General features: G+C 37.7%; 1 protein-coding gene across 1 annotated transcript in view; it reads right to left on the reverse strand.

The window, feature by feature from the left end:
• Positions 1 to 14,766, reverse strand: part of LOC101283832 (contactin-associated protein-like 3) — a 187,314-nt gene that overhangs the window by 70,668 nt on the left and 101,880 nt on the right. Inside the window, exons 7-9 of the mRNA XM_033429651.2 lie at positions 13,834 to 13,977; positions 10,219 to 10,480; positions 4,800 to 4,946 (exon numbers count right to left, since the gene is read on the reverse strand). Coding sequence (XP_033285542.2) covers positions 4,800 to 4,946; positions 10,219 to 10,480; positions 13,834 to 13,977 — 553 coding nt within the window. The remainder of the gene's footprint in view (positions 1 to 4,799; positions 4,947 to 10,218; positions 10,481 to 13,833; positions 13,978 to 14,766) is intronic.

Raw genomic sequence — 14,766 nt, forward strand, 5'->3', positions numbered from 1 at the left:
AATTCATTGATTAGCTCTGGTTGTTTTCTGGTAGCATCTTTAGGATTCTCTATGTATAGTATCATGTCATCTGCAAACTGTGACAGATTTATTTCTTCTTTTCCAATTTAGATTCCTTTTATTGCTTTTTCTTCTCTGATTGCTGTGGCTAAAACTTCCAAAACTATGTTGAATAATAGTGGTGACAGTGGGCAACCTTGTCTTGTTCCTGATCTTAGTGGAAATGGAGAAACTTGGTATATCTTTATATCTTATAGGTAACTTCTACTTACCGCACTTAGTCACTAAGAATGTTAGGATAAAACATAGGAAACGTTAAGTCAATACATAGTTTTGTGGAATCACTGTTATTCCTTTTCTGTTTTCTTCCTTTTCTCCATATCACCAGCCTCAAACTCATCCAAAATACAATGTAGTATCTAACTACATCTGTTAGAAGAAAACAAAACCATATCCAGTTGTCACGGGGAAAGCTTTCTGAAAGCAAAACTTTAAAGAAGAAAAGTTTGAACGCTGAGTGCTCAATTTTCAGTTATGACATAAAGGTCAGGAAGTAGGGTATCACAGCCCAAGAGAAGCTCAGGGCAGGAGACACTCATTTGTCCATACAGATGGCTGCCCTGAAGCCCTGGTGGTAAAATGGCAGAGGGCCATTCATCAATGACCTGATTTGGGATGGAGAGTGAAATGGACATTGAATAGTTATTGCTAAATTAATGAAAGATATCCATCATGACTGAGGGACTCAGAAGTTTAAGTACCTCTGAGGATGACAGATAAATTGTCACTATGTCACTGCACCAGAATGGGTCCTCAGATGAGACTTCATTAGACTTGTCATAGGCTTGTTGGCCTGCTGATGTTTCACAGAAGGACACTTGGGGGATTTTGAACATAGCTTAATAGTCCCTGACTCTGCAGTTCAAGTATGCTATTGAGTAGTACAAAGATTCCATAAAAGGGAATTTATTAAGAGCTTAACTTTCCACCACCCTTAGTAGAAGGCACCAAAAATCTGTGTACAGTATACTATAGTGAAACTGCTGTTGAAAGACACATTACAAAAAAAAGCACGGACTAAGAAAAGGCAGAAAAGGAAAATGAGATATCTAGATCACAGATCTCTCATGGGACGTTTAAGAAATGCTGCTATTAGTATATAGATGACCCTTCTCACAGTAAGAAAGCTGTGCTCTGAGACTGCCAGGCCAAAATAGAGACTTCCAGGTAGCCACAGAGCCCTGGTTTATGCTTCTGTCCTGAAATAATCACTGAGATCATCTCCTCCATTTGCTAAAGTGTCCTGAAATTATACGGTCACCCTAACTAATAGCAAGCTGTACTAGTCTGCTTTTACAGTGAAGCATTGCAACGAAATCTGACTGATCATATAATGATAATTGGAAACTTGCAATTGACTATCCATTAGGAAAACCAGTAATGGGAAGCAAACCTGGTCAAGGAGTATTTCAGAACACGGGGTATTGTTTTCTGTGAAAAATCAGATATCATTAACTGGCTTTCACCTAGTTGACCCAGGAACACTGGCTTTATTAGTCCAAATATTGCTAGAAAGCATGGATTGGATGAAGTTCACTTCCATGTCAACATCACACATATTCTGGTACTGTCAGACACTAATCAAAAAGATAAGTAAACAGATACTGACATAAGCTACTCTTTGGATTGAATAATTACCCAGACATTGGAGTTTTCAGGGTAGAGCTTCCACTCAAGCTGTAGCTGACCTGTCCTACTTTACCCAGAACAGGGCTGGAACATCCAATGAATTATGGAGACAAAGGGGCCCTGAGCAAGGGTTCTACATGTGCATAAAACTTGTGACTATAATAAATCTATTGAGAATCAGAACTCCATGCCTGTTGGTCCTAGACCTGCCTCTTCTGGTTTTCCTTGAGTAAAAATAGTATCCACCTTTTTATTTAACATTAGTAAATTAGTGTGTTTTGGTTTTGTTTGTTTTAGTTTGGCAAAGGCATTACTTGAATTTTTTAGATAGTATATATTCTTTCTCTAGGAAAAAAAGATGCTGCTGTGTCGATATAAAACGTACAATTGACTAAGTTCGTTTGACTCAGTGGCTGAAACTGTTCTGTAGGAATCAACTGGATATTTATAGCCATGCGTATAGAGGTCACTCTAAATTTATACATTGGTTAGGAAGAAAGTGCTGTGACTGCAAGTTCTGTTTTTGCCACTCAGTGCCAACACAGAATTACATCAGAAAAATAGGAAAGTTGTAATGAAGAAAAGCCATTATACTGTCTCATGGAATGTTTAAACTTTGTAATTCCACTCATCTTAGGGACACTTTCTTCTTGGAAACTATATTAACAAGACAGCCTGCACATCAGCACAATTTTATGAAAATACACAAGAAAGGCTCCTTATACATTTTTCAACACATTTCCTCTAGAGCTCTAGGGTCCTTTCATAGATATTAGTGGAGCCAACGGCTGGGTCTATGTGCACAACCAATGTGACAACTGGGTTCTTGAGCATTCATTCATCTTAACCATTGGAGCGTGCCACTAAAACCATGACACTGACTGTTGTTTCACTAAATTGACTGTACTTGTTAGGAATGTCAGATAGTTTGTGCATAAGGAAAATTTAAAAATCACTGGCAAGATGGTTCTTAGCAGCTGTACCAATATTTATAGCATTTTTATAATAAAAACTGGGCACAATCAAAATGTCTATTAACATAAAATGGTGAAATAGGTGTGTAAAACATGGTATAATATGCATCAAAAAGCATACAGCCATGAAAATTGATTAGCTATTCATATCTACATGGCTGGACCTCAAAAACTAATGTAGAACAAAAAAAATGCAAGTCACACAAGAATGTATGCAGGAATATCCTATTTATAAAGTTAAAAGCAAGGCAACACAAGACAATTTATTGTTTAAAGTTACCTACATACATGATAGATTACAAAGAAAAACAATACAAAGATTGGTTTAATAAAAGCAGGGTAATACTTAACTAGGGGAATGAAAGTCTGGAGGAGCAAGGGAAGATTCAAATGTGTTGTAGTGGTTAATTTTGTAGATGAGGGGATGCACCTACATATACTCTTTTAGGAAACAATAGTAGTCTTCTTAAAATGTGTGCATATGATTTATTTCATAGTAATGACTGACTCATGTCACATCAGTATGTAAATATTTATGGAACGTACCTACCCTCATGTAGCTGTGCATTCCACATTCTGAGTATGTAGAATGTTCAACATGAAAGATGATTCGAAAACTACTTTTTTTTTTACTTTTTAATACAAAATGTTAAAGGTATTTTATTTAGTGTCATTAAACACTTGAGCACAGATTGTTCTTTCTGTATCATTTAGTGCTTCAAAATCTTTTAACTTTTAAATTAGAGCTCTTGGATAAATTCTTTATTTAGTTTTGAAGGAATCTGTTTCTCTCCAGAGCTATAAAATCCATCAGAAGTGTAAAGTTTGAAAAGAGTACCTGGGTCAGAAATGCGTCACATTTAACAAGCAAGGAAAGAAAGCATTTCTGATCTTTTAAAGCTGCTGGCATGTTTCCACCTTTCACAGGAAAGGTTGCTTTAGGGGACTTGAAAGATTAACCAACCTGATCCATGGTTGATGTGCTTGTTGTCAGTTCTCAAGAGAGAATTTTAGACTTTCTTGTGGGGCTATCAAGCTATCTCCACCATGATTCCAAACTTATTTTAGAAAAAAACACGTATAAAGTGCAAAACAGCAATAATGTCAGAGAGGACTTCAAGCCAAGACTAAAAAATAAATCTTACAGGTGACAGTTCTAAGCTTCCAGCGGCTCAGGATTTTTCACTCAAATGCCCCAGGGTTGGAGATTTATTACCTTCAGAAGTTCCCCCTCCCTGGTGGAAAAGATTCTGGATGGACTCGGGCAAAATCCACTAAGCAAGCAAACAGCCATACACTACAGTCCCGGGGAGACGGCCTGGTGCTGTCTTGGTAAAATCCATCACTAAGCAATGAGTGACATATTAATAGCCATTAAATTAATTCCTTCCTCTGTTGTATATAATGATGCCCTTTGTACAGGCAGTGGGAACAGAATGTTTCTTAAATTTAAAGTGCAACCACTTGGGGATCTTGGTGAACTGCAGATTCTGGTCAGGAAGTCAGGGACAGTGCATCTGCATTTCTAAGAGGCTTCCAGGTCATACAGATGCTGCTGGTGCATGGACCGCACATTGAGTAGCCAGGCTCCAGGCAGAAGAGAAGCCAACAGACAGAAGAAGAACACCCACATGAAGCAATAAACTTGACACATAAAATCTGAAGGAAAGGTTACAAGGGTCACTTGGCATTAAGAAAATTCCCTATGGCAAGGTATTAAGGGTGAGAGAGAGAGCAATGACCTGCAATATTGTCTGCACATAGAATCACCCAGAGAGCATCAAGAAACCTGTGGTCCAGGTCTCGGGACCAATTAAATCAGGATTTCTGGGGATGCAGCCAAGCATCAGGATTTTGAAGTTTTCTGGGTGATTGCAATGTGCAGCCCTAGTTGAAAACAGGTGCTGAATTTAAAACCAATCTTATTACGTGCACTTTAAACAAAGCCAACTAGTAGACTGGCATTTGAGACCATAATTTATCATCTTTGTCCACTCAGCATTCCCAATGACTACAACTGAAAGAGAAAAATCATTCTTTGGTAATAATTTTCATTTAACAACATGGGTTAGAAGGCAGGAGCTAGGAAGATAATGATGGTTTGATTGCCAGTGTAGCTCAGTTCCTTTCACTTACCCCCCAAATAATAGGTGTCGCCTGAATCAATCTGCCCACGCAGGGAATGAGCCATGGAGGCTGCCTCACCGTCCACCATCACACTCAGGTGATTCCCTTTTGCAGATAAGGACACAGAATGCCACTGCCCATCATTCAATCCAGCACCTGGAAATAAACAAAATGGGTTAAAAGAGATTCCTATAAACCCTACAGATGCCTCTAAACAGAGCAAGTACTTGAAAACAATACACCTACCTTGGACCACCTGCCACAGACCACCAAGAACTCACCTGAACCTCACCCAGTTCATTTAGCTGGCTGGGCAATGAAGAATGCACCACGGAAGACACAAAGAGACAGAGAGAGGTGTAGGGTAGATGTGGGCTTGGCTAGGGGGCTCTAAGTAGGCAATTAGGTGATGTGGTATGCTGGTCACTCTAATCTAGAGGAAAGTGCTACCCATGTCAATAGGAAGAGGGGGTTGTTGAATAAATTTTGTAATTGCAGAGGGTCCTTGCATCTTATCCACCACAGTCATGGACTGGCCTGTCTGGTACTTGTTTATGTAATAACAAAAATTATTATGTTCAGTTAGGAATATTACAGCCTATATGCACACTGCCAGGGGTGTTTTTCACTTTCTTATCACTCAATTTAGTCAGAAATGTGCAAATAGAAAAGAAAAGAAAGAAATCAGAAGGAAAGGGGTAAAGAGGAAACAAGAGTGGATCGCCCAAACATTCTGCCTTGGAAAGTGCAGCATTGGTTTCTTCAAGTCTTAGGGCCTTAATTGAATAAAATTTCCATGAGTGACCCTGAACAATCATGAAATGATAAAATATTTCCAATTACATGGCATCGGACGTATTTCAGTCTCATCTAGTCCATCTAGTTTGAGATGTTGAGAAGTACAGGTATTTTCCAAAAATATAAGTTATAAAAATAAAAACTTTTTCTTACTTTTGTATATTGTCATTATCTATAATAATCTGGGTAGACTATTTAGAAAAAATATACTGGCAGTCTTTAAAAATAATAATTTAAGTATTAATAAAACATGAAAATTCATAGAATATAAAGTTATAAAAGCATTACATTAAAGTATGTGTGTGTGGGTACATATTCAAGCATTATATAAACATGGAAAAGAGTGGCAAGAAATATTCTTAAATATTAACCTTCATTTTTGGATGAGGGAATTGTGTTTTTCATTTTATGTCATTTTTATATTTTCTATTCTTTTTCCAAATTTGATACAGTATATCAAGCTATTATTACATTATTATTTAAAAAAAAAAATTATCAGTCCTTTAAAAGCAGCACTGTCTCTTGAATCCGTGAGAAGGAATATCTGTATCTTCTTCAAGTGGTGGAGTTGAGAATGGCCAATTAGTTGAATTGTTGACGAGCTACCAACTGTGCGTGACTCTCCTACAGACTTACCTGCTGCGTCTTCTATTGAATGAAAAACCTATGCTGTGTCATGCAGATAAATCCATAAGCAGTACTTGTCCCAGTACACTCACCCAGACAATTTGTGTTAGTTTCTACTAGGTTATTTTGTGGACACAAACAACCACCAAGTTTCAATGAGTAACAACTAGGGTTTGTTTCTTGCTCTGGCCCTAGGTCAGCTGGGTCTTTGGCCTCTGTGTTCCAGGCGCTTATTCATGCAGGACCAAGGCTAAGGCACAGCCCCCATCCCTGTCTCACGACTTAGAGAAAACGGCACTTGGGAGAATCTTGCTATGGCGTTGGCAGCTTCTACTCAGATGTGGCCCAGGCCCCCTCTGCTCACATGTCATTGGCCAAAATAAGTCACTTGGCCAAGGGCAAGGGATTCTTCCCCTTCACAGGAAGTCACTGTAACTCCCACAGCAGTCCCGAGAAATGCATGTTTCAATTAAGGGGGAAGGGGGGAGGGGAATAATTGGAATCTTTAGAAATTATGTTGGTCAACAGGGAAGGGGGTCATAAAGAAATACTTTCGCTCACTGAAAAACAACAGTGGGATGACTGCTTGAATTTTTGATGCCATGTGTGAGCATGCTAGTCAGCTGGCATGACTCTAATCTGAGCATCTTCGGGAATGTCCCAATATATTTAACTAATATATTTTACGAATGATAAAGGTACAGACTGTTTACAGCTCTGTAAGTTTAGAAGTCAACCTGTGAGAATTAGAAGTTATATTAGAGTCCAATGGAGATGTTAGCCACCCCCCACCCCGCCAAATATGGTGGTATTCCTGGGAGAAAGTTAACCAGTCCTATCTAATTTAATATCATATTTTGGTATGTATAGCCCAATTGACCATGTGAATCCATGTCTCTCAAATGCTCTTCAAACCAGCTTTTTTTTTCCTGCTTGATCTCTCACTAATGACTTTGACATGGACTCAAGATCCACCTGAATGGGAAATGTTTCTAACATGACACAGAAGGTCAAAGATCCTGTTGTGAAAACAGCTATAACTTTGTTTTTCTCAGAAACATTAGTTATGATACTTCCCAACACTTTCTCACTTTCAGGGAGGGGACAGTTTTAAAGTCACTAGTTACTTCTACCACATGCACATGTACACACAATAAAAATGTTAGACTCTTGCTTTTTGTTTTATATTTGTGAAGCCAGAAACATTTTCAAAAACTCAACATTGGTTCATGAAAGATCATGAGAAAAGCCGAGAACTAGAATATGGAGGATTTAGGTTAGACACTTAAAACATATATTATGAAATTGAAATATAAAGTTTTGAAAGAAGTTCTGTAATCCTAGAGCTAAAGAGAATGAACAACAACAACAAAAATCTCTAAATGTTCCTTCCAGTCTTATCATTTGGTGTTTCTCTTAAAGGTTACATAGTATACCTGTCAGTATGATAACTATGTCCACTTAAAATCTGTCATTAAAACCCAGTATTTAGTTTGATTTTGCGAACTATTTCCTCTCTCTCTTTCTCTCTCTCCCCCTCTCTCACCTTTTCGCCCCTCCTTTGTCTCCCTCTCTCCCTCTCTACCTATCTAGCATATAGAGTTATTTCTTGGGAGAACTTGCAGAAAGTCCTCAGAATATCTCCTTCAATTTGTAATAGATGCCATTCGCCTATATAATACAAGACTGTTCTTAGAAAAAGTGGTCATTCTAATTTAAAAATAAATGCAGGTATTTATATTCATTTTCTCCATCTATCCATTATAATTCTCATCCTTTGTTTTTCTTTAGTGTGGTTTCAACTCGGCTCACTTCTGATGAAAGGACAGCCTGTTTCCCAGGCAACACTATTGTCAAAGTTTGGATGGAGACCAGAGAGTAGATTTTGTATTTTTGATTTGTGCTACTATGAAGATGATGCTAGTTCTATTACACTCCTCCAGCCCCTCGAAAGGCTTCAATATGGGGGGATGCCGTGGTTGTAGGACTAGTGTTGAAATATTAATAACCAGAAGTTGTTAATAAACAGTGCTGTGCTAAGAGTTTATATATGTTATATCCCTGGATTCTCACCATAACTCATATTAGTGTCATTTTAAAGATGAGGACACTGAGGCTTCAGGAGAAGTGGGCTATAGATCAAAGGGGCAGAGGCAGACTTAGAAACATGCATGGGATGGGAATCCTCTGATACACCCCGCTCACTTGCTTAAGACACGTAATTTATTCTAATAATTGGAGATAATGACCACGGCAGTAGAGACAATTTGGCAAAGGGTGGAATTGTGTCTTTTCTTACATAAAGGGAACTCCATCGGTGAACACACACGCTCATTTTCTCCCTCTTCCTCTGTTGCTCCCACATTTCCTCTATTTCCACGACCCTTCCCCACCTGGGCTCAGCCATATGAACACACATGCACCAGATTATCCACTCTTGGTACATTTCTCAATCTCTTCAGAACTATCTTGAGGTAACTATTGGGAAAAATTATCTAAAACCTGGAAATACGTTAAAAGATGTCTTTTTTCAATGTCATTTAATGAAATTTAAGTTTCAATCTGATACATGGGTTGGGTACTTGATACAAGATTTAAAGTGGAAAAAAACTGCAGCCTGTTTTATTTTTCAACTATTTCAAATGTATAAAAGATTCCCCTTTATGTGCTACTTAAGCAAGCAGCAGGCATCATGAGAAATTTCTCTTTGGTTTGCTTCTGAAAAATAGCACATTACACTGTAAAACCTTAAAAAGTGGTGCAATAAAATATTTATGTAATGTGTCAGTGCCAGCTTACCAAAAATTCAATAACTACTATATATGTGTGTTGGGAGAAAGGGTGGTGTGTACCCATGTGAAACAACACTAAAAAGCTATCTCTTTTAGCTCATATTACATGTAAATTAAATTATAAATCTACACAAACCAAGATTTAGGCAATTTACTGAATCTGAGTTGACACTATCAACTCAGTTCATTTGCATGCTAACCATCACATATTTTTTATTTATAAAAAGAAGGGAAAATTTAATTTTCATTCCCAGCTTTTCAGTCCAAAACTGATTACCATAGGTCAGGCAAGATATTCCTTTCACATTCAACATTCAGGGAATGACATGTCATGGTCCTGCTTGGGTTTAAATTTTATCACTTTTAAATGCAAAGCAGTCCCTAAAGTTCAAAAGTAATATGACTTTGAAGTGAGTCTAGAAATAAACAGGCTCTTCTCAGAAAACTACAGAACATTCACCCAGTTAGAAGAAGCCTTATCAAAAACAAGTAGGTACAAAGGAAGCAGCGGCTCTGATGTAAGAGGGAAAAATAACTTACATTATTTTGAAAATCAATGTGTATATAGGTTTAAAAGGCAGTTCAAAGAAATCTATTTTCTCAAGACTACTTGGGATTAGGCTAATGTCTTCTAGTATTTCAAGTTTACTGCTAGTTACTGACTACAAACTTATAATCTTTTTTCTTTTTTTAATTTTATTTTTTTATTGAAGTATAGTTGATTTACAATGTTGTGTTAGTTTCAGGTGTAAAGTGATTCAGCCATATATAAATACATATATTCATTTTCAGTTTCTTTTCCCTTACAGGTTATTACCAAATATTGAGTATAGTTCCCTGTGCTATACTGTAGGTCCTTGTTGGTTATCCATGTTATATATAGCAGTGCATATCTGTTAATCCCAAACTCCTAATTTATCCCTCCCTCTCCTCCCCCTTTGGTAACCACAAGTTGATAATCATTTATTTTTAAACTTTTTGATAATTATGCTTCGATGTAGGTAAACTTCTGTCACATTGACTGACACACCAACAGCCTGGAGTTACCTATTTCAAAGGAAAAAAGAATCTAGTTCCCTCTAGTGGGATTATGAATATCTCATGGATTCAGTCATTCATTTACTTTAGAGATCACCAATCTTAGGTTTACATGTAAGAAGGTACAGTCATGTCAAATACCTATACATCATCACAGAGAAGATGTTTATTACCTGCTGTGACGTCCCTTACTGGATGTCCAGGCTGGGAGAGACTCAACTTGAGTTTTCCATCATTAAGAACAAGGATGAAAGCTCCTGACCTGTGTTGAAACTGACTGGTCAGCAACAGCCCTGCTCTGTTCCACGTTCGAAATTGGAAGATGGCAGACACTCTGTCCTCTCCGGAGGTGCCTGGCAAAGCCAAGTAACTCCTGGAGCTCAGGAAAGTCATGGGGACAGTTTGCGGGTGCGAGCAGGAGAAGGACACATTTCCCTGTGAATACAGTGAAAGAGGCTTTAGGAAGACACAGGACGGATGTTTCCATTTCATTGACAACAGATTTTCCAAAATTTACAGAATTTCTTATCAATGATCCAGCAATCTAGGCCTTTAAAAATTAGGCTTCCCCATGAAACTTAAATCCAGATTTACCTTATAGGTCCCTCTAAGCACTGTTCAGCTGGGCAAACCTATTTCTGAGTCTCTTAGAAATTGTCCATCTTCTCCATTTCTCAGCATTTGCAAAGGAATCCCAAGCCACATCTCTCCCAGGCCTAATGCTGGGTGTGGGATACAAGAGTAGAAGAGACAGTTTTCTTCCCTTGAGGTACTAGATGTTTTTATCCAATGTGAAGGCTAGCACCAAGAATAACTTACACCAAGAACTTTCTTGTACTTGCCTTGGTTAGGTAAATGAGATTATAAGTGTGTCACTCAGGTAACAGGTACACCTTACTCTAGGTAGGAGATGCGCTTTTGTGCGTCTGAAGAAAAGGATATGGCCAGGCTGGTCCTGCCATAGGCAGGCTGGTTTTGTCTCCAAAGCTCTCACAAACCAAGTCACCGAGGGCGATCAGTCAGCCTAAGACCTGACCTGCCTAGCACGTTGTTTTTATTTTTTATACAATTCTGTTTTTAAAGACGCTTTTAATCCCTAGGATACTTCTATTGCTCCAGGAACAAACTTTTTTTTTTTTTTTTTTTTTTGCGGTACTTGGGCCTCTCACTGTTGTGGCCTCTCCTGTTGCGGAGCACAGTTTCCGGACGCTCAGGCTCAGCGGCCGTGGCTCACAGGCCTAGCCTCTCCGCGGCATGTGGAATCTTCCCGGACCAGGGCTGAAACCCGCGTCCCCTGCACTGGCAGGCGGATTCTTAACCACTGCGCCACAAGGGAAGCCCTCCAAACTATTTTTAATTATAGTGTCTGGATGGGAAGGACTTAATGTAACTCCAACTAAGATCTCTACAAAAATTTTCCCTGGGATTAAAAACATTTTCATAAATTTCAGATAGAAGAATAAATGCCTAAACATTGTCCTTTCTCTCCAAAAAATACAATGCAAAGAAAAACAGTGAAGCAGAACTTAACTTACCAGATAGCAAAGCATACTATGAAGTCACTGTAGTCAAGTCACTGTGTTATTAGTATAGGAATAGACATAGCAGTGGGACAGAATAAGGGACCCACAAAAAGATTTGAGAATATATGTAAAGTTAGTATGTAATGAAATTCAACTATGTGGGATAAAGTTTGGGTTAGTTACTGAATAGTGTAGGAACAAATGGATATCAATAAGGCAGCATATAAAAATTAAACTTTATCATATATCACATAAAGAATAAATTTCAGACAAACAGACTTAATTTTTAAAAAATTAAAAATAAATAGACAAATAAAACCAATTAAAAATTCTTACAAGAAAATCCATGAGACCATGTATAGGTTATAGAATTTTAGAGACATTCCAAAGCTATAAAGAAATACACAGACCTACTGACCACATACAAATAAAAATATTTATACACTTAACATATATAATACTTAATATAAAATTGATAAATCTGGAAAAAATATATGGACTATGAATGACAAAGGATTATCTATCAAATATAAAACTCTCTTGTAAATTAACAAAAAGTTAAAAAATAAAATAAAAAATAGGGAAAACAGTAAGACTAAACAATGATCAGAAAAGCAAATCCAAATGGACAAGAAACAGGTGAAAAGATTATTTAATTCACCAGTAGTCACATAAACATGAAGTAACAATGAGATATTAGTTCATGTTCCTTGAGCTGGCAAGAGTCTAACAGATGTGGAACATGTGGCTGCCTGAGATGTAATGGAAGGGCTTTATCATACTTTGCTGGTGGGAAGTGTCATGTTATAGCTTTTTGAAAGGCAATCCAACAACATTTATTAAAATTTAAAACTGTTTCAAACTTTCAACCAAGAAATTCTACTTTTGGAACTTTGTCCCATCAAAATGAAAGCCCCCAGTATCTGAAAACACATGTGTAATAGTGAGCTTATAGTTGTAAAAAAGTAGAGATAAAGCAGATGCCTTGGGTAGGAAATGACTAAATAAATAATGGTACACTTTCATAATGGAAAGTGACGTAGAAATTCTAACGTGGAACTATTCCTGATAATTGAAAAGAATTCTTACAAGGTATAGTTGAATTAGAAAATCAAGATGGAGAAAAGCTTATATAAAATGATTTTTTTTAAACAATGCCAAATGTGGAGGCATATAAATTCATAAATACATGTGTGAGTATGAGTGTACTTATCTATACAGGATTCCTTTATAGATCAGTATAATATTATGGACCAAAGAAGGAAGGACAAATGCTAGCTTAGTAACATCTCAGCTTGATGGAGGGACTAGCCATGTGGAAAGAAGGGAGAAAGAAGGAAGAGGAAACCAATCAAAGAGAAAGACATGGACTTCCCTGGTGGCACAGTGGTTAAGAATCCGCTTGCCAATGCAGGGGACATGGGTTTGATCCCTGGTCCGGTAAGATCCCACATGCTGTGGAGCAACTAAGCTCGTGTGCCACAACTACTAAGCCTGCACTCTAGAGCCCGAAAGCCATGACTGCTGAGCTCACGTGCCACAACTACTGAAGCCCACATGCTCCGCAACAAGAGAAGCCACTGCAATGAGAAGCCCGTGCACCGCAACGAAGAGTAGCCCCCACTCTCGGCAACTAGAGGAAGTCTGCATGTTAGGAAGAAAGACCCAATGCAGCCAAAAGTAAATACATAAATTAATTAACTAAAAAAAAAAAGACACTGCATTAAAAAGCTTTATATGATTGTACTTTAACATCTTTGTGAAAGTATTCATCTGTTTCCATACCTATATAAAAATTAAACCAAACATGAACGAAAAAGTACAGTAGGCTCTCTTTATGCCAGGATCTGCATCCTCGTATTCAACCAACCAGGAAAATATTTAGAAAAAATATTCCAGAAAGGTCCAAAAGGCAAAACTTGAGTTTGCCCTGCACCAGAAACTATTCACATATCATTTGCATTGTATTTACAACTATTTATATGCCATTTACATTGTATTAGGTACTATAAGTAATCTGGAGTCAATTTAAAGTATATGGGAGGATGTGCCTAGGTTATATGCAAATGCTGTGCTATTTTATACAAGGGACTTGAGCATTCTTGGATTACTCCAATCGGGGGGGCCTGGAACCAATCCCCCAAGGATACCTGTACATAAGATTTGTACCTTCCCTGCCTTCAGAAGAGGTATATTTTAAAGTTGAATCAATCCAAAAAAATTACAGCTCCCTTTTCTCTTGAACTTGCATATAGACTTTCTTACCATGATGAGGACCTGTGGTTTGTGTTTCTTGGACAAATCAATGATATCCACCCCATTATAACAGAGATTTTCAAAGCAGCCATGAAAGTTTTTCTGTGGGAAAGCCACTGATTTTCTATGTCGAGGAATCCCTCCGAAGCTGATCTTAGAAAGAAAAAAATGACATAAATAATATTGTTTAATGATTTTCTGAGTATCTGCCTAAACATGTATGATTAGCAGGTACAGTGACAATTGTCTCAAATCTATTTGGCATTATTTTACCTTATCGTGTTAATTTCAAATGAAGCTTCATATGCAGATATACCAATGTTTTATTTATTACATTTAGATACATAAGTTAAATAGCCTTCTTACAATTTGCTGCTCATATGGCTCTGTGTCATTTTTGTTGATGAAGAATGCTGCATCTTTACATCCATGGTAAATCTTGATTTGTGTGACAATGCAGCCTACTGTGATGATATTCTACTTTATAAACCAGCCTGTAGGATCCTGGTCTTTGCCGTGACTCTGATAGGTTAGAATAATAAAGCCATTGATAACATCTTTCAAAACCAGAATCTCCCGCTGGCCTTTGCTGCTGAGGACACTCATACCAAATGAATGATGAAATCTGGCTTGCTGAGAGATGCACTGAGCAGAACTGGCAGAACAAATGCTGCATTTCAGTGTAGGTTAGACACACATAGGCAACATGCTGCAAATATTGTTAGGCCTTTAAAAATCCCAAGAAACAGTATTCTGAGTTGTGTGCATTTGGCTTTCTGGTCACTTAAAAAATCAGGTTGGAATATACGGTGATTACTTCTCCAAGTTATCCTAGGTAGTTATTCCTGTTTAGGATTGCCCTAAAACACAGAAATCTCCAAGGTAATATTCCCAGCCAAACACCAGATGGAATACAGAAGAACAGTGCAAACAATTGCATTT

Source organism: Orcinus orca, chromosome 6 (assembly GCF_937001465.1).
Source record: "Orcinus orca chromosome 6, mOrcOrc1.1, whole genome shotgun sequence".
In the NCBI taxonomy this organism is placed as follows: Eukaryota; Metazoa; Chordata; class Mammalia; order Artiodactyla; family Delphinidae; genus Orcinus; species Orcinus orca.